Below are 19,518 nucleotides of genomic sequence, written 5' to 3'. Positions count from 1 at the left end.
ATTTTATGGTAAAATACTGTTAAAATTATATAATGTATACAAATTATCATTAGCTATGCAAATCATTATATTTATTTAGATTTTATTAAAAATCTATTTTTATTAAATGTTTATCCCTAATAATATAACAAATCTAATATATAAAGCACAAGTCACCAAAATGCCATCTCATAGTGCTTATAACATCACTGTTTTTGCAGTCAAAAAAACCCAAAAAGCAATTACAGTAAATGCTGTTTGGTCACAGCATAGGAATGAAGGCTTAATTCTGTCCACATTATGATTTAATACACAAAGCATTTGCCTTCCAGCAGCTCAAACTCTGCAGGGAATACTGCACAGTCCTCAAACATGTGAACAAGGGGAGATTCAGGGACAGCTAGAAAAATGCCACATTGCAGGCATCAAGGTCATTGGTTTCCTCTGGGATACTTTCTTCTATTGTGCAAACTCATATATCTAGATGCATCTGACAACAGGGATTACATCATATTTCCACATTTCCATGAGGAAAACAAACTCTATGATTTCAAATTGCATATTTAGAAAGAATATTTAGAGGCTTGATTTCAAAACTTCAAATCTCAATTTTGAAGATTCATGCTAGCTCTATTCAGCTAAATGTCAAACAAGTTCAGTTGGAAAGGTAGCCATGAGCAATTCATATTCATCTGATGACAGCGAGGATTCGTCTGTTGCTTAGAAACCAAATTACCTGTTCAAAAAGCTGCACAAGTGTATAATTCTTTGAAAATCACATTGAATATATATATATATATGTACTGTACAGAGAGAGAGACAGAGAGAGAGAGAGCGAGAGAGCGAGAGAGAGAACTGTACAACTTGTACAAAGTACATTAGTAAAGAATTGTGGCATATTACGGAAGCTTAATTCTGAAATGACTCACAGTTTGGACTTTATTCCTTACAGCTCTGAGTTTATATCTCACAATTCAGATTTTTTTCCATTGCAATTCTGAAAAAAATAACTTATGTTAACTCGCAGTTCTGAGAAGACCGAGTTGTGAGATACAAACTTGCATTTGCGAGAAAAAAGGTCAGAATTTTGAGATAAAAACTCAGAATTACAGAATTGTGAGATTTAAACTTGGGAATGGTAAGAGAAAATGCAAAATATATATTTTTATTTCTAGTTCTGTGTTTATAGATAAAAACAATCGAAAATAAACAAAGTGAGATTAAAAATTTGCAATTATTATTTTTTTTAATTCTGTATTTTATATTTGATATCTGATTTAACACGACACATTTTGAACATATGAAGTATTATGCAAAAATTCAAATGAGTCATTTAAACTGAGTAACAACCCTCCAGGTGGGAGCATGTTGTCATTGCTGGCAGATTTTAAACAAAACCAGTCATAAGTAGCATGGGTATATTTGTAGAAATAGCCAAAAATACATTGTATGGGTCAGAATGATCGATTTTTCTTTTATGTCAAAAATCATTAGGATATTCAGTAAGGATCATGTTCCAAGATATTTTGTACATTTCCTACAGTAAATATATCAAAACTGAATTTTTGCACTCTCACATTTCAGATTTTCAAACAGCTGTATATGTCAATGGAAAAGCTTATTTAATCAGCTTTCAGATGACATAAATTTCAATTTAAAAAAATTGACCCTTATGACAATTTATATGCAAACTCACTGGCTTCTATAAAAAGTATTATGTAACCTAGTTTGCACATTAGGCACATGGATAGTGGATATTTAATTATCCACTAAGAATATTAGTTACTGTTCAAAACTAATTCAAAATGTCCTAAGCAGAGTGAGCTACCCTTAAAATAAAGTCTCAAACAAAAAAAGTTCAAAAGCAAGCGTGAGAGTGCTTCAGAGAGTCATATCACAAACTATTTAAAATGGAGACCATTGCAGATCATCCACTCTCACCTGGCGAAGGATGAAACTGGTCGATGTCGTACTGCCGTCGGATCTCTTAAGTCGACTGCGCCGTGAGTAGGTGCCTCTGTTCACCTGCGGCAAAAGAACAAGCTATTAATCTATTTCTCTTCTAACAGGGACACATTCATACACACCCACATATCCCACCACAACACAGTCAGAGGGGTCTCAGTGGGGTCCATTAGCTATAGAACTTACTGTCAGAGTCAAATGAACCGGCAAAGCATTTCAACGATTAATCACTTGCATTAATCATCACTATTTTGTATGAAACCTACAGCTAAATACAGCAGACATAAGGATCTTTGAACTATCCTGGGTGTTACGTGACTAAAAGCTTGATAGATAAGGAGGCTGTTTTGAGATGTCAAAGCGAATCACCACAAGAAAGCTGAAATCTGCAGAGCCACATAGACATCAATGCAATGTGTTGAGCAGGCGAAACTGCCCTTCAGTATGGCTGGCCGCAATGCAGTCCTACATCAAACCCCTTCTGAGTAGACCATGCGGTTAAAATATACAGCGGGTTGAGCTGAACGGATGTTTCCAGTTGTTTGCTGCAAGAAACGTACATGCTATGGCCATCTGGATATAAGAAGCACTGATGCTTACAAACTGGGTCAGGTCATGCGTCCTTTACAGGGAAATCAATGAGAACATGAATTATTTAGCAGCCTAATTAAAGACCAATAGATCAAACTGACATCCATTAATCTTTAGCACATTTGGGGTTTGGTTTTAATGATCCTTTTAATTGTGTAATAAGCCTGTGTCGAGTAAAGGAATAGTTCACCCCAAAATGAACATTTGTGACCTTCGTTTATGGAGAACACAAAAAGAGGTGACAGAATGACAGACTCAGTCACTATTCACTTATACTGTATGGGGAAAAATGCAATGAAAGTAAATGGTGACTGAGGTTGTTAGTCCGTAACATCTTTTTTTTTCGCAGAGTTTGGAACATCATGCCATTTTTTTATTTTCAGGTATACTGTCCCTTTAAGTTATTATTGCACATAAAACAGGTTTAAAACACAAAACATAGGAATTTTACTCTGACACAATCATGGTTTCTTGACTACTTACCACGTTAATAACTATTTTTTTTGTACATGTATCATGTTATTCCTTCATGTACCTGAGATAACAATTCAAATACAGTAGTATAAATTGGTGATTGGTAAATAAACAGTTAACTGAAATATTACAAGGACATTCAGAGGTTTGTAATAAAATGAGAGTTTGCGGGATGATTTAAAATTGGGACATTTTCAGAGAAAGGAGAAGATATATTCTGATGAATACTGTGTACAAAATTTTCAAAACTCAACAGAATGAAATATGATCAGTAAAAGAAAAATACTGTTCATGAGAATGCGGCAGGTTAGTGGGGAAATATATTTATTTATTATTCATAATGCACATTATAACATTTCAGAAGGTTGAATGTGATTCATGTTAACGCAGAGAATTAATTGTTTTTTAAATAAATGCCAGCCCTAAAATGTAGTAATAATATGTGTTCTCATGAAAAACTGTCTTTATGTAACTAGGTGCGCTGAACGCTAACCGGAAACTACCGAGCCGTAACGAGTAGAACACGGAAATAGTTGTGCAAGTAGTCCATTCACATCACATCCTTAACGTTACCTGAAAGAATATTATATACACACACACACATATATATAGATAAATAGAGACCTGTACAACTTGTATAAAGTATGTTTGCAATGCAGTGTGACAGATAATCTCGGCTCCAACATATGACAAGTTTTAAACATATGAATATTAAAATATTAAAATTTCCTGTGAATAAAACCTTTCAAGTAGGAGCATTTTGTCAATGATGGTAGATTTGAAGGAGATATGTGTATTATGGATAAATTCAAAGTCGCTGGACTCTGTAAACACAAACACAACTGTGTGTTTGGTGCAGATTCCCATCGCGTTATCACCTTCTACCGCGTCCCTACCTGAAAAATCGGCTTCTGAACCCCGTCGCCTATCCCGTGTCGGGTGTAGATGTGCCGGGACATTTCTGCGAGTTCATCGGTCCACGGTGGTGGCTGCCTTTCGGTCCCGGTCCACTGGCTCGGCGGTGGAGGATACTGAACTGTTTGCTCCAGTTTCGCTGTGGTGTCCGCGGTCCGAAGACGACGCTTGTGTGCGCTTTCGGTGACTGATGCAGTGCGCGCTGTGCAGCTGTAGATGCAGCGCTAGCGGTCACCACTAGAGCCGCATCAAGAGCTACTGTACAGTGTACTAGCTCCTCAACAGAGGTCGTCAGGACGATATTATGTATTAATCAGTGCTGGCAGGAATCCCAAAAAAAGCTAAAACCGGAAGTTAAACTTTAAAGAAAGTAGCTGGATGCTAAATGTAAGTTACGTCATATGTTTCACGTACATGAAATATTAAAAAGTTAACTGCAGTCTGAACAATGTGCATTGTGTATTATAAAACAAAAACATCTCCGCAATGAGTACAACACCAACAAAACAATTGCAAGTTACCGTTTTTATCGTCTGCACCTAGTGTTTTCATACTGTTGAGTCGTTCACAAGCTGCAGGCGTAGGATTTTAACTATAAAATAAATTTGCAGGTTTAGTTTCAGTGGATTGTTTGTAAATATTCTCTTTATCTGTCCTCACGTTGTCATCTGTGCTCTGTTGTGCGTAATAGTTCGGACTGAATCACGAACTGATTTTGCTTAACGATTCATTGAAAAGAACTGAATCACTCGCGAATCAGATTCGGGCGCAAGTCCTGATTCACAAACAACCGACGGAAAACACGGAACGCGACGGCTGAAATTTTAAACGATTATGGCAAGCCGTTTTAGCTTAAAATATTCCGAGCGTTACTCGTCGTTATTGCATACTAGTAAAAAATTAATTAGTCCACAGATTTATAATTCAGTTCTTACTAGTAAAAATTACAATTAGAGAGTTCTACGTCACGATTTGGTCAGTTCGAACAACAGCCCTGGTAAAAAAATAAAAAATAAAAAATAAAGCATATGCTGGTAGGCATGTTTTGATGCTGGGATGCTGGTTAGGTATGTTTTGGTGCTGGTTTAAGCTGGTCCTTTGATGGTTTATGCTGGTCATGTTGCTGGTCAAGGACCAGCATCAACCAGCAAAGGACCAGCATAAACCAGCTAAGGACCAGCTTAAACCAGCATCAAAACATACCTAACCAGCATATGCTGTTTTTTTCACCAGGGAGCATGGATTGCACGGTTAATGTAGCCTACTACTGAATATGTTGTTCTGCTAATTTAGGCTGTCTAAACCACGGGAATAAAAATGTGTGGAAGCTGCTAAATCATATAGAGAAGGACTTACTAAGCAGGAAAGGGCGCAATATTTTGACAAACTAAAGTTAATAGGTGGTAAAGATATGTATGAGCAGTATTACTTGAGATATTTTTCCTAATATTTCACCTACCTGACTGGAAATTATAAGAACAAACTCGAATGCTTTCAAGATTCTTGCCTTGGAAATACTGTTTCAGTTTGGCCAACCGCAAAGGCCTTTTGTTCCTCAGACAAAAAAACTTGCACTCTTCTCCTTGATTTATTATAACTTTTGCCATTCTAGTACTCCAAATGTTTTTCCCGGTCCGACTGATTAGTACAGCCCAAAACATGACCATAACTGACCATTTTCAACAGCAGTAATCAGCAAAACATGCAAGTTTTGTTCGGTTCAGTGGCATTGTTTATGTTATATGCCGCCAATATGGCCGACTGATGACACATTGTAAAAACACTCTATTCAATTCTTACTTGTAACAGTTTTGATTAGAGAGCTCTCAGATTCAATTCTTACTAGCAAGAGTTCAAATTAGAGAGCTCTACACATGATTTTTTACTAGTCATATGTCTCCACTGACTTCCATTCATTTTTAATTACAGAGCTCTACAAATGAATTTTTACTAGTAGGAATTACAATTAGAGAGCTCTCCAAATCAGTTTTTGCTAGTATGAATTCCAGTTAGAGAGCTCTTTAATTCAATTTGAACTAAAACAATTCCAATTAGAGAGCTCTCTAATTCTTACTAATAAATATGCAATTACAGAGCTCTATAATTTAATTTTTACTAGTAAAAACAGATTATGTTTAATTACAGAGCTTTGTAACTTAATTAGAGAAGTTCACTTCCAGAACAAACATTTACAGATAATTTACTCACCCCCTTGTCATCCAAGATGTTCATGTCTTTCTTTCTTCAGTCAATAAGAAATTATGTTTTTTGAGGAAAACATTTTAGGATTTTGAAGTCGGAGAAGAAAACGAGATCTGATTTTCGACCTACCAGAATACAGAGTTCACATAGAGCTAGACAAGACGAACATTTGAGGTTAAAAGGTATATAAATTGTAATTTTTTTAGAAAATAACATTGTTTCACTAGATAAGACTCTTCTTCCGCACCTGGGATTGTTTAGAGCCCTTTAACGCTGCAGTAAAACTGCATTTTGGAAGTTCAAACTCACGGGCACAATTGAAGTCCACTATACAGAGAGAAATCCTGAAATGTTTTCCTCAAAAAACATAATTTCTTTACAGCTGAAGAAAGAAAGACATGAACATCTTGTGTAACAAGGGTTTAAGTAAGTTATCTGTGAATTTTTGTTCTGGAATTGAACTTCTCCTTTAAACATTTTAAGCTAAAACGGCTTGCCATACACACCAAATCACCAAAATCATACATTAGTACCTCTGCTGATGGTGTGGTAATCAATACTTAAAAGACCATACCGTAAAATGAACACTGTAATGTGTGAGTCATTTTAATAATGACAATAACAATGTAACTCAGTGGCCTCCTAGGTATAGATTCATCACAATATCAGATGAAAAGCAAGAGAATATCTGTAGGGCATGTCACTGTTGTGTGCTGCATCCACAAAGAGCTGATAAGCAAATGCTAAATTGCAGGGGGATTTACATCATACACAGCTGTAGCTGCTTTTGCAACAGATTCTATGAAAATTTACCCTTGAGGTTGATAATTAGTAGCATATCAGCTATGCAATTAGATTAGGAAAAAGATTTTTGACAAAACAACCAGATATGACGCACAAACTATGTATAATAGAAAAGAATAATTAACATTCAGCGTCTTTAAATCAAGTGAGAATAGATTAATTTGGGAGAGAGAACGCTGGGAAAATATCCACTATAGAAAAGCATTTTGAAACACAGGTAGTTTTTATTTTCTGTTCACTGTGTTACAAAAGGAATTTGAAAAATGAGCAGGCAGGATACAAAGAAATCTTGATGTTACAAAACATTGAGTCCATGAGTACAATACAGTTTTCCCTCTAAATCTCTTAAAACGTACAGGTTTACAAATATACAGCAGCTTTTGAAATAAAGTCTTTTGAATTGGTTTCTATGTTTATTCCATCTCGTGAAAGAACAAGGCATCTGGTGGTAAATAAATGTTTATAAAGTTAAGGTGCAATACAGACAAAGCCAGATATTTAACAACTAATATACAATATCTTTTTTGAGCAGTTTATGAAAAAAAATAAAGACAATTTTCTATTTTTTTAACTACATTAATTCCATTTAAACAAGAGTGAAAGCTGTCTATATGTTAAAGGATTTTTTTTCCCATTTCAGTTAAAGAGAAATGGGTGGGTATATCAGAAAAGCACATATGTTCACATACATAAGAAGCAAAAACAACAATTAATCATTTCCAGCTGAGGAGTCAAAGACCAGATGAAAATTACACTGTATGCAATTTTACATGCCTTAAATTAAGTCGAACAACAGCAAACACCCACAACGCAAACACAAGCGGTACTTGCATATTATAAATATCATTATACAGTGAAACATATGGATTGACCATAAAGGGATTGCATTCGTGACCACTGTCAGTTCTAAAGCACAGTTTGATATGGACTTTATGATTATTAAGTGTAGCCTGTACCCAGCTGCCCCTCTAAATCGGTCCCGTAATTTTGGAATCACTAACAGCAGGATGAACCTAAATCTGCCATTTTGATTGTTGGAGTTTATACAAGTGCTCTGAGTATTGGCACATAAATTCATTCCAGATTTGGTGATCCGTGTATAATCTTCTTCATACAATCATCCTCTCTATAACGCATAAAAACCCACATTTGCTTTGAAAGGCAAGAAATGAAAGTTTACGGTCAGCCAACCCAGAAATGAATGAAAATGGCAACAATTAATCATAAGAACGATCTCTTCGAATGAGGAATAATATGCGAGCGGAACAGTATTCTTATTCGGAAAAAAGAAGAATACGCTGATGATTATCACAAGACAATACAAATTATGTTTATGGTTAGTGTGACTCATTTCATCAACTCTGAACACCTGGCCTAAACTGCTTCATGGATTAGTAAGTGGGAGAGAAAATGAAGTGCTTGCTTCCTTTCAAGTGGATTGCATCTTTGTCCTGTGAAGACAGATGTCAGCGAATCGTTGCATACCCCTTGACATCAATAGAGACAGGAGAGAAAAATACTCTCGACCTCATTTCACCATTTGGAATTTGCATTGAATATTAATGGCTGACTTGCTGTACAGCCTTACAGAAGGGGTTGCTGGTAGAAGGCTGCTTGTTGCTGCTGAGGTGCAGGTTGGGCTGGAGCTGACATCGGATAGGAGTTTGGAGGCAGACCGGGAGTAGCGTTCTGATAGGCGGACATGTCCATAGCCATGCCCATCTGTGGTGGGTACGGGGCGGGGGCTCCGGGAGCTTGGTTTACGTATGGTGCATTCATAGGGGCGCTGCAAGTTAAACAATTTGCAGTTATTTAAGGCTACTTTTCCCAACACCACTATCAGAATGACGCATTTTAAACAGAAGTCTCTAAGAAAGGCTATGCTGACAAGTACACCACCTGGCATCACATGCAGATTCCATAAATAGAGCCAGTTTTGCTCTAACACGTTGCACTCTCTCACAAAATATGATGTGCCTTTTATCAATTTTTTTGTTGTATTATCCCTTGATCACCAGAAAACTAGCACAGAGACAAGAGTTCTATCTTCTGAGTCAGTATGTAAGTATTTGTTCAATTCTTAGCTGATTTGCACATCTAAGACATTTTTAATGTCTAATTTAGGGATGCACAATATTATTGGACCTTCGGAAACGGCAGATAATGGCTTTAAATGTAGATATCGGCATCGGCCCGATATGAAAAAATATAAATAAAGCAGTAATTGATGTCGATAAAATCATGAGTGTGTTTCGATTTAAAGGTCAGAAGCTATAGCTTACATGAAAAAAAGAAAGTCACAAACATGACACTTGTAAACTAAATTTTATATATACTGATTTATTCACTGATGTATAACGTTAATTTTTTTTAAAAAAACAGATTATGAGCTCTAAAAGATTTTCAGAACTTTTATTACTCTTTTGCTTTAGACCATCTACAAATGTTGAATCTTAAAATAAAATGTTAAAGTTATCACTGCATCTTTCTAGAAAATGCAGCGATTGATATATAGTTTATTTATAGTTATTTTCAAAGCTTCAATGTACTGTCAATTATAAAAGAACTTGATTATTGTTTATTTAATTCTAACAATTAAGTTACTGTTAAAAACTAACCAAAATGAAAAATAATTTGCTTGTAATTTCTGCACAGGAGAGACTTGGTGTTGAAAATAAATCGATATCGGCATTGGTTGTCGGCCAAAATGAGTTGAAAAATATTGGATATCAGCAAAAATCTAACATTGTGCATCTCTACATTTTTTAATGTCTTGAAATCACGATTTCAAGATTAGAATAGGGCCAGTGACAGAAGAAAATACAAATTTGACCCAGATGTCTGCATGATTCCAGTACATCAACTGACATCTTTTAAAGCTAGATGCTTTATGTTGGTAAAATCCTTTATCCATAATATCACTTTCTCCATTGAAAAAGTCATCTTGTCTGAATCAGGAGAGAAATATGCACAAATCAAGCACTGTTTACAAGCAAAAACAGTTCAAAATGGTTTTAAACAAATAGATTTTGATGTGAGGGGACAACATTGTATGGACTTTTTAACTGGAGGAAGTGTTATTATAGATTAAGGGACTCATATTTTGACCAAAAGTGTTTTTAGTTTATAAAACACCCTAATGATGGATGTGTTTATTACAAAGAAAGGTTTTTACTTCATAAGACGTTAACTGATAGACTCGAATAGTGTGGATTACTTGTGGATTATTGTGCTGTTTTTGGACTCTCATTCTGACGGCACCCATTCACTGCAGAGGATCCATGGGTGAGCAAATGATATAATGCTACATTTCTACAAATTTCTCAAACTCATCTTGGATGGCCTGACAATTAGTACAAATTTTCATTTTTTGGGTGAACTATTTGTTTAAAGACATTAAATTAGTAAAGATGAAGACAGGGAGCTCCTGTTCTTGGTGCTGTCAAAAGACCCACTACTGACACTTATCAGCCAAACAGATAAATGTATAAGCCAATGACGATAATTTAAAAAAATGGTGAAAAACTGCATAGATATATTAGAGGGAGACTAACAATACCTGATGTACTGAGGTTGTGCTGGCTGGCTGGTGGGCACTGAATTGACTGAATGAGGAAGGGAACAGAGAGGGCCAGCTTGGTCTGTAAGACTATATCCCTGTGGAACACCAGAGGACATGTAGGCTCCAGATGGCTGATAACCCTGAATGAGACAGGAGACAATAAATTTAAATAGTTAGAATAATGCAAAACAGAAGTGTTTGTGTCACAAAATATCATGGCTGAACGGCTCTAATTCTCTATTTAAATAGCAAGGCCAACCTGCATAGCGAGCTGAGTAGGGGCTCCTGGGTAAGTGCCTTGAAGACTCTGCATTTTAGAGTATGCGTTGTAAAGTGGAGCCTCATTCATTAGCTGGTTATACAGTTCCAGAGCCTCCAGCACCTTCACATTCAGCTCAGACAACTCTGAGTGCTTCCTGCAGAAACGACAGAGAGATGTTTTTTCTCATATGCAAAGACTGAAAAAATAAAAATCAGCCAATCTATTATGGGGTATGTTTTGATTTTAACAAACCTGTCGATTTCTTGTAGTTTCTCATCAATCATTGGGTTCATCTTTTCACAAGCATCTAGAAGAACAGAACAAAAGATTAACACTCTGGAATCAGGTCAAACATCATTTACTAAGAGGAACTATCAGATTCAATGATCTTATGTACAATGTCACATGTGACAACAGAAATGTGTAATTTGCAAATAATGTAAAATACATTTATAACTCCATACTTAGGTTTTCATTATACTGGCAGTAAATTTCAGAAAGTAGCTTATGCTGCTGTGTACAACTGATGAGAAAGTGACAGCAAATGTGACATTTCTATCTTTTTTGACCAATATAATTAATTCCTCAAAACTTTTTTTCCATTATCAGAAAGTCATGTTTAAAAATGTTAATAACGTAATGTTATTGTGAGTTTTTTTCTGTTGCTACTGGAGCAAATTGGAATGCAAAAATAGATTTCACCACTATAGATTTTATCCAACTGTGACAAATTCCGTTTCTGCGAACCCTAGAAATGTGAAAAAGGGTACTTTACAAATACAAGGTTTTCTGAAGATCCAGAACTTAAAAAAAAATTGCATCTACAACACTTTACTGACATATTAAAAGTGATGTCAATATACAATATATTTTTTAACAGTGTTAATAACACAGCTATGTCTTAATTATTCAATGTTTTTTTTACTGTGTTAACACAGCTGTCATAATTATTCAACCCCTAGTCAACAATGTGTTTTTAATTCACTTATTTATATGGTAGGGAAAATTGTCATAAAACACAACTAAGCCTTTAGAAAATATAAAAAAAACAAAAACAAAACAGAATTCGCTTGGGCTGTTACACATACATACATTTAGACCTTGCCGAATGCCACTCTTGAACAAGAATAACAAAAATGCCTAACTGAACATGCTAAAATTCATTTGGATAGACCTGTGAAGTTCTGTAAGAATGTTTTATAGAGTGATGTGACCAAACTGGATCTTTTTTCGACCTATGGATAAGCGGTATGTCTGGTGCAAAAAAGGCAAAGCTTGTAAGCAGAAGAACACCATCTCCACAGTCAAACATTGAGGTGGATCAGTCCTGTTATGGGGGTGTTTAACTGTAGGAGGAAGTGAAAATCATGACGTATAAAGGATATCACTGACTCTTTGAAGTATCAGGCCACTCTGGCAAAAATTGTGATGCCTTTGGTGCAATGACTGAAGTTAATGATCAGTGGACTTTCCTGCAGGACAATCATTCCAAAGTAAACATCCAAATCTACTTATTTAGATTTAATTCTCATTGAAAATATTTGGTTGAATTTGAAGAAAGCAGTGGCAAAGTGAAAACCAAAGATTATCAGTGATCTGAAAGCTTTTCAGGTGAGGAATGGGCCAATACTGCAGAATCTAAGCACTTACAGACAGCATTTATTGGTGGTTTTAAAGAATAAAAGATTCTGCACCAAATTTTACTTTTGGGGGTTGAATAAATTTAAAACATGAATGTTTAAAGACAATTTAATTTTTTTCATTCTTCATCAACTTACATTCTCAGAACTACTCAAATGTGTATTAATAAACTTTCTCCAATAGTGTACTGATGCCTTTGTTGAATTGTTTTCATAACATTTTGTTCTCTGCAGCAAAATGTCTTGCAGGTCAAGGGGGTTGAATAATTTTGATTGCAACTGTAAATGTAACTGACGTTAAACAAGAGCTAAAGAAGGGTCTTTCTGGTACCTTCTAATGTGACCAGCTCTGGGCCATCAGGTGACGCATCTGCAGGGTCTGTGTTCTGGAGCAGGTACAGAGTTTTGTCCATCTTCTCCTGTAGAGAACAGAGTCAACGATCAACATAAGAAAACAAAGCTCCAACAAGAACCCATTGATCAGATCAATTACACTTCTCCAGGTAAGTAGAGATGTGTGGCTGAAGATCATCCAGCACTCACCTCATCTATATACACAGGCTCAGGCTCAGCTTTGACTTCAATGATGGGCTCCTCTGGGGCTACGGTCTTCTCTACATACATAACTACAGGAAAGGAATTCATGAGATCTGTATGTGCAAAATGAGTAGAAAAACTACATTATTCCCGTACAAAAATCTAGGTTACAAAGTGTATTACCAGGGTCTGGATCAGCATTCAGGTTGGTGGTGACAAAGTTTGATGGGAAGAGGCCTACTCCTCGATGATTCTCTCCTTTCCACCAATTTGGATCACTGTTGGATAACAATAACATTATTTTTCTGACATTGGTTAATGGGAAATTTAAAGACAAACAAATGAAATTGTAAATAAAATAATTTCTCTATATGTATGAATATATAAAATTTTAAACACAATATGTATGTAAAATTGATTAAAATATGTCCTTGAACAATTAGTTTACCTGTCATCAAGGATGATCACAAGCTCTCCAGCCTTAAAAGTGAGCTCATTGTCTTCAGCCGCTTCAAAGTCATAGAGGGCACGTACTTTACGGGACTCTTTCCCTCCGTTGGTGTTGTAGGGTGGATCAGCTATCATGGTGAGGGGTCGTGTCTCTGCCTGCTGTTTCTGCTCCTGTAAGGACAGCTCAATGGCTGCGCCGAGCAAAACACATACACTTATTATCTGGGTACAGAGGACGATAGCTTGATCACACAGTTACGGTGCCAAAGTATTTTTTATGATGCATTGGCAGCATGCCACAATCATTTGTCAGACAGAATTAAATAAAGCATAATAACAAAAAAATTATATGAAATTATGTTAGCATTAAGAGCCTTCCTCACCTTTGGCCAGATCATCATCATCAGCAGCTCTGCTGGTGGCAGGAGTGCTGTTGGGCTTTGTGCTGGAGCTCTGCAAGTGGATATCACATTATAACTGACTTTGAAAAAGTCATTTTATACAGGGAACAACAACTGCTATATGAACGCAGAACCATAATGCCATCTATAGGTGTACCAGAATATATACTCAAGAAAAAAACTGATATCAAACAGTTAACCAATGACTCAACACCACAAACCATTTACATAAGTAGGTTTTTGAGATAACATGTATATGATGACGTTAGAGTGACACAGTAAAGTCTTATGACCCATTTTATGTAGCTATTTTATGTACTCATTAACAGCTACAGAAATGTTTACACACTTGCCCTTTAGTCAAACAATGATCTAACAAAATAAATGAAGGAAAAGGAGAACAAAGCAGAATTGACATCTCATTGGTCATGAGGGCAATATGGCAAATATGTGACAGGAAATTCCACTCTGTCTTCTTGATTCTCGTCTCAAGCTTACACACATGCTTTAGCATTCCAGACGAACTCTGCTGATTTATATGCCTCTAACCTAAATAGCTAAAGTGTTAGCAGGTATGTCATGTGAGAGACAGTGGTCATGTTTAGTCACATGATTAACTCATAATCCATTTCTCATACAGAGGTGGCTGACTATTGGTTATTAACTATGAGCATTTATGGTGTACTTTCAATGTAAAGACTGGCCAAACAAAACAGTAAAAATAAAAAAAAAATAAAAATCACCCAACAATAAAATAATGAAAAGTTTGCGATACATTACCGTTCAAAAGTTCAAGAGTTTAAAAGTTTGATCAAGAAAGCGTTTTATATTACTAACAGTAAAATAGTTAACTATTATAACAGTTTAAAAGAACTGTTTCTATTTTACTACATTTGAAAATGGATTTTTTTCAGTGATGGCAAAACTGATTTAGCTGGAGCCATTACTCAAGTTTTTAGTCTCACATGATCCTTCCGATATCATTCTATGGTGATTTATTGATATGTGCTCAAGAAACATTTCTTAGTATCAATGTTGAAAACACATGTGCTACTTAATATTTTGTTAAAACGGTGGTAATTTTTAGGAATCTTTGATGAATAGAAAGTTCAAAAGAACAGGATTTATTTAAAATAGAAATCTTTTGTCACTTTTAACTAAATTAATGTTCTTGCTGAATAAAGGTTTTAATTTATTTAAGAAAAAAAAAGTATACATTTGTAGCAGTAGCCAAAAATACATTGTATGGGTCAAAATAATTGATTTTTCTTTTATGCCAAAAATCATTAGGGTATTAAGTAAAGATGTTCCATTAAGATATTTTGTAAATTTCCTACCGTAAATATATCAAAACTTAATTTTTGATTAGTAACATGCATGGCTAAGAACTTCATTTGGACAACTTTAAAGGTGATTTTCTCACCTTTAAATTTTTTTTGCACCCTCATATTCTCAAATAGTTGTATCTCGGCCAAATATTGTCCTATCCTAACAAACCATACATCAATGGAAAGTTTATACAATATACAACCCATACAATGTATTTTTGGCTATTGCTACAAATATACCCCAGCGACCTCAGACTGGTTTTGTTGTACAGGGTCACATATCCATCTATCTGTCTATCTACATATATTACTGTCACCAAACATTTTGAATGGTAGTGTAACGGTATCATATACACAGTTATTAAACATTAATTAGTAAATTAATCCAAAAACAACATACACAATATTTTCCTCCATTTTAAAATTCCAATATCTGACAATATCAGTCCCGGAAACTTTAAAAGAACATCGCAATGACCTACACCGCAGACATGACATGACAACAAGGTGACACAGATGCATCTGTCACAGATTTCTGTGACCTACCAGCACAGGAAATACAAACAGAATAACTAATGAACTATGCAAAAATAGGATGTAAAAAGTTGCTATGAAAGTAAACCCAGCCAAAAAAAACAGGGTCATATATCTAGGCCAAATACCAGCAGTTGCTGTCTGTTCATCAGCGTTTTGTGTTTACAGACATCTAACATCACACAGTGAGATCCAACAGGATCATATTGTTAGTTAATAATAGGAATACCTGGGTGTTTATGGTGGGAAAGGACACTCCGTCTTCTTTGAGGGACTTGATGGTGGCACTGATGAGACTCAGTTGTGGGTCTTTCTGGAAATCTTCGGCCCACTCCATCATCAGGGCCTTGAGTTTCTCAGCGACCTTTGGGTGAACCTGAAAAGAAGAGAATGAGGATGGTAGACATTATTAACAGACAAGCAATCTTATTATTCTAAAAAAAAAAAAAAAAAAAAAAGATTTGCCTTAATTTATGCAATGACACTATAATTTGTACAGTAAGCTGAAGTTCCTTACCCTGCCCAACACACTACGAACTTCGCTGGCAAACTCCCGTGAGCAGATTTCTAGGTGAAAGATTTTTCCACTGTTTGAAACACAGGCACCCAGCAACTAAACAGGGAAAATACAGCAATATTTGAGCAACCATTATTTGCATAAAAACCTGTTTCCTGTTATTTGAAAAAGCTGAATATATGGTTTTAAAAAAAACTGATTCAGATTTGCCAATGTGTGAACAGGTATCGTAAAACCTATATTTACTAAAGATATTTCCATGAACAAATTTCTATACAAACAGTGATCGCACACTTGTAACACTTGTGATATCATCATAAAAATGAATAACAATAATAATAATAATAATAATAATAATAATAAATATCTACCCACTTTATTCCCTTGTAATACCCATGTAATACATTTTTGTAAAGAGGCAGCCAGATAAGAAAGAATTAGATGATATCTAAAAATAGAGTGAGATATCTTCGCAAGCTGAGATGATGGGAGAGTCAGAGTGGGAGCCCACAGAGAGGCCTGTCATTTCCAGATGCTAAAGCGCTCTGGAGCTTTTAAAGCTTTTACAGCATACGTTTCTTCTATCCCAGTGCAGTGACTACACACAGGCTATACATAGGTTAACTTTCCCAAGAACACAGACACTTGTGACAACTTATATCTTTTACTAAACTTTGGGTGCAACTCTGTTTGACAACAATGGGAACTGAAGATGAAGAGCTCACCGTTAACGCCTGCATGGCTACATGAGGGACCTTGTGGTTCACACGCTTCATGATTGACCGGAGACAATCCTTTGCACTGTGACAGGAAAAAAAGTGAAAACGACAAACAGAGACACAAACAAATATTTGTATTAGAGAGAGATGCACCATTTTGTATCTATATTGTATCTACAGGTCGAAAGTTTTTGAACAGTCCTCTGCTCACCAAACCTGCATTTATTTGATCCAAAGTACAGCAAAAATGGTAAAAACGGAAAAAGGAAATATTTGTACTATTTCAAAATGACTATTCTGTTTTAATATATTTTAAAACGTAATAACTGTGATTTCAGAGCTGAATTTTTAGCATCATTACTTGTCACACGATCATTCAGAAACCATTCTAATAATCTTGTTTGCTGCTCAAAAAATATTTATTATTATTATTATTATTATTATTAGTTTGAAAACAGCTGAGTAGATTTTTTTTAGGTTTCTTTGATGAATAGAAAGTTTATCTATTTAAAGCACCCTTTCTAAATAAAAGTATTAATTTCTATGACCCCCCCCCCCCATCCCATCAAAAAACAAATAAATAAAAAATAGAATGGTATAATGTTACAAAAGCTTTTTGTTTCAGATAAATGCTGATCTTTGGATATTTCTATTCATCAAAGAATCCTGAAAAAATTTACTCAACCGTTTTAAATATTGATAACAATAACAGCAAATCAGCATATTAGAATGATTTTTGAAAGATTTTTAAAGGATCAGCTAAAGACTGGAGAAATGATGCTGAAAATTTAGCTTTGATCACAGGAATAAATGACTTTTTCAAATATACTCAAACAAAAAACAGTTACTTTGATTAGTAAAAATATTTCAAAGTTATACTGTTTTTGCTGTACTTTGGATCAAATAAATGCAGGCTTGAGACTTCTTTAAAAAAAATCTTACTGTTCAAAACTTCTGACCGGTAGTGTACCATTTGTGACATAAAAAAAAAAATAAAAATACAAATAAATATCAAACAAAATGTATCTATATAAAATGAAAAAGAATATATGCAAGCAACAATAATGTTAGTAACTAGTACTAAAATAAGCATTAAACACATATAGCAATTCAAATCTTGTTTATATGCTGATATTTCAGCTCACCCATTGGGAGCTGTCCCGACCCGGTCACAGATATCCATAATGAGGCCCCAGTCCTCTGATGTGTTGGTTTCACTAGTTGCTTTCTCTGAAAATGCGAATGAAAGAGCATTCAAAGAAATTAATTCAAATAAGCCTCTTAATAATAATAATAAAAACCAGTGTGAATATGATCAGATTTACATCCTAGGTATCGAACAATTTTTTGCAAAAATATTTGTAAACCAAGAGGCTTCTGTGCATCCCGTTAAACAGACATAGTAGCCTGTTTTGCCTGTTATTTTGCATATCCAACTTGTCTCAACAAGCACAACGACCATTTCTATGATAATCCACTAGTACAGATTATTTCACCCCTCCTTCAAGAATAAAACAACTGGGCGCATTTGAATGACTAACTTTTAATGACTACAGAGACATTTGCATTGCGACATCCTGCAAAGTACAGCTTGAAATGGACAATAATCAAGTGTATACACCCCTCCACAGAATAACATAGTGTCACAAGTTCATACACACTAAGCTCTTAAAGAACAAAGCTATGAAAAGAAAAACATTTGTACATGCTATTGTGTGTTACATTAAATAAATGAACTCCCATTACTCTTTCAGACATTCATGCTTACTGGAAATGGGTTGAAATGTTTATTTTTTTTACTGGAGGAGTATTTTGATTATATAAACACTATATTAGGAACATAATATACTATTTCCTTTTAGATGTACGTTTTCACATTAAAATATGTAAAAGTTAAACAGCGTTATTTATTGAAATAATAAACATCTTAACATTTTACTATGATAAACTTTGTATTTAAACCCCACAGAACTCTAAATATCTTTTTGACAGGCAACATTTAAACTGAATATTAAAAATGCTAAGTGTTTATCTAAAAAGTTTCAGAAATGTAAAACAATATTACAAGTACGGTGTCATGTATGCTAATTACGCTTGACAGCTTTAATAGTTAAATCCCAATATATAAGACATACAAGAAATCCGAATAATTAAGGAAACAAACAAAACAAACAGCAAAGATCTTAAGGCTATGACAGCGAGCATTGCGCTAGATCGGCCCTGTTAACTGACTGACTTGTCAATATCACATCACTTCGACAAAAACATCACTGTCAAACTCACCCACATCCTGATCGAACGGGTTTTGGCCAAATAAAGGCATTTTGCCACCTTTTCCTATGTATTAAAGCTTAAATTCAAGCGTATTATTTACGTAGATCGACGATTTATCGTTCTCTCATCCATTAAATTGCGTTCACTTCCACCAGTTGCTCTTCCGTAAACTTAGTAGTCGAACGCAATGCCTGTCAGAAATCGCATACGTGTCACAACAGTCAAACGATTCTAGATTTTAAGTTTATTTAGAGTTTATGTTAATAGTAAGAAAATAAATCAGGTTATTTCAGTTATTTGTTTTTATCATATAAATCTATATTTCCGACAGGCATAAGTTGAGTCATTTTAAAGACCAGTGCGT

General features: G+C 35.0%; 2 protein-coding genes across 2 annotated transcripts in view; both read right to left on the bottom strand.

The window, feature by feature from the left end:
* The window catches only part of cacnb4a (calcium channel, voltage-dependent, beta 4a subunit), a 36,363-nt gene extending 32,252 nt beyond the window's left edge, over positions 1 to 4,111 (bottom strand). The window contains exons 1-2 of the mRNA XM_051119400.1: positions 3,906 to 4,111; positions 1,921 to 2,004 (exon numbers count right to left, since the gene is read on the bottom strand). Of these exons, the coding sequence (XP_050975357.1) occupies positions 1,921 to 2,004; positions 3,906 to 3,968 (147 nt within the window). The 5' untranslated portion in view covers positions 3,969 to 4,111. The remainder of the gene's footprint in view (positions 1 to 1,920; positions 2,005 to 3,905) is intronic.
* Positions 4,112 to 8,028: 3,917 nt separating this feature from the next.
* On the bottom strand, positions 8,029 to 19,341 carry stam2 (signal transducing adaptor molecule (SH3 domain and ITAM motif) 2). The gene is made up of 14 exons (XM_051119162.1): positions 19,164 to 19,341; positions 18,026 to 18,110; positions 16,887 to 16,962; positions 16,162 to 16,257; positions 15,874 to 16,020; positions 13,765 to 13,834; positions 13,380 to 13,572; positions 13,115 to 13,209; positions 12,938 to 13,020; positions 12,726 to 12,813; positions 11,007 to 11,061; positions 10,752 to 10,908; positions 10,490 to 10,632; positions 8,029 to 8,716 (listed from the first exon to the last, which is right to left on the bottom strand). Exons 1-14 carry the CDS (start codon positions 19,201 to 19,203, stop codon positions 8,515 to 8,517), a joined length of 1,530 nt encoding a protein of 509 aa, XP_050975119.1. The 5' UTR covers positions 19,204 to 19,341; the 3' UTR covers positions 8,029 to 8,514.
* Between the last annotated feature and the right edge of the window lie 177 nt (positions 19,342 to 19,518).

Source organism: Labeo rohita, chromosome 9 (assembly GCF_022985175.1).
Source record: "Labeo rohita strain BAU-BD-2019 chromosome 9, IGBB_LRoh.1.0, whole genome shotgun sequence".
Lineage (NCBI taxonomy): Eukaryota > Metazoa > Chordata > Actinopteri > Cypriniformes > Cyprinidae > Labeo > Labeo rohita.
This window is presented reverse-complemented; position numbering and strand designations above follow the sequence as displayed.

Excerpts from the sequence above, each read along its gene's own strand:
- stam2 (XM_051119162.1), bottom strand. The coding sequence starts at position 19,203 with ATGCCTTTATTTGGCCAAAACCCGTTCGATCAGGATGTGG. Across the intron at positions 11,062-12,725 it reads AGAGCTGGTCACATTAGAAG|ATGCTTGTGAAAAGATGAAC; the intron begins GTACCAGAAAGA and ends CTGTTCTTCTAG. Across the intron at positions 10,633-10,751 it reads CTACTCAGCTCGCTATGCAG|GGTTATCAGCCATCTGGAGC; the intron begins GTTGGCCTTGCT and ends TGTCTCATTCAG.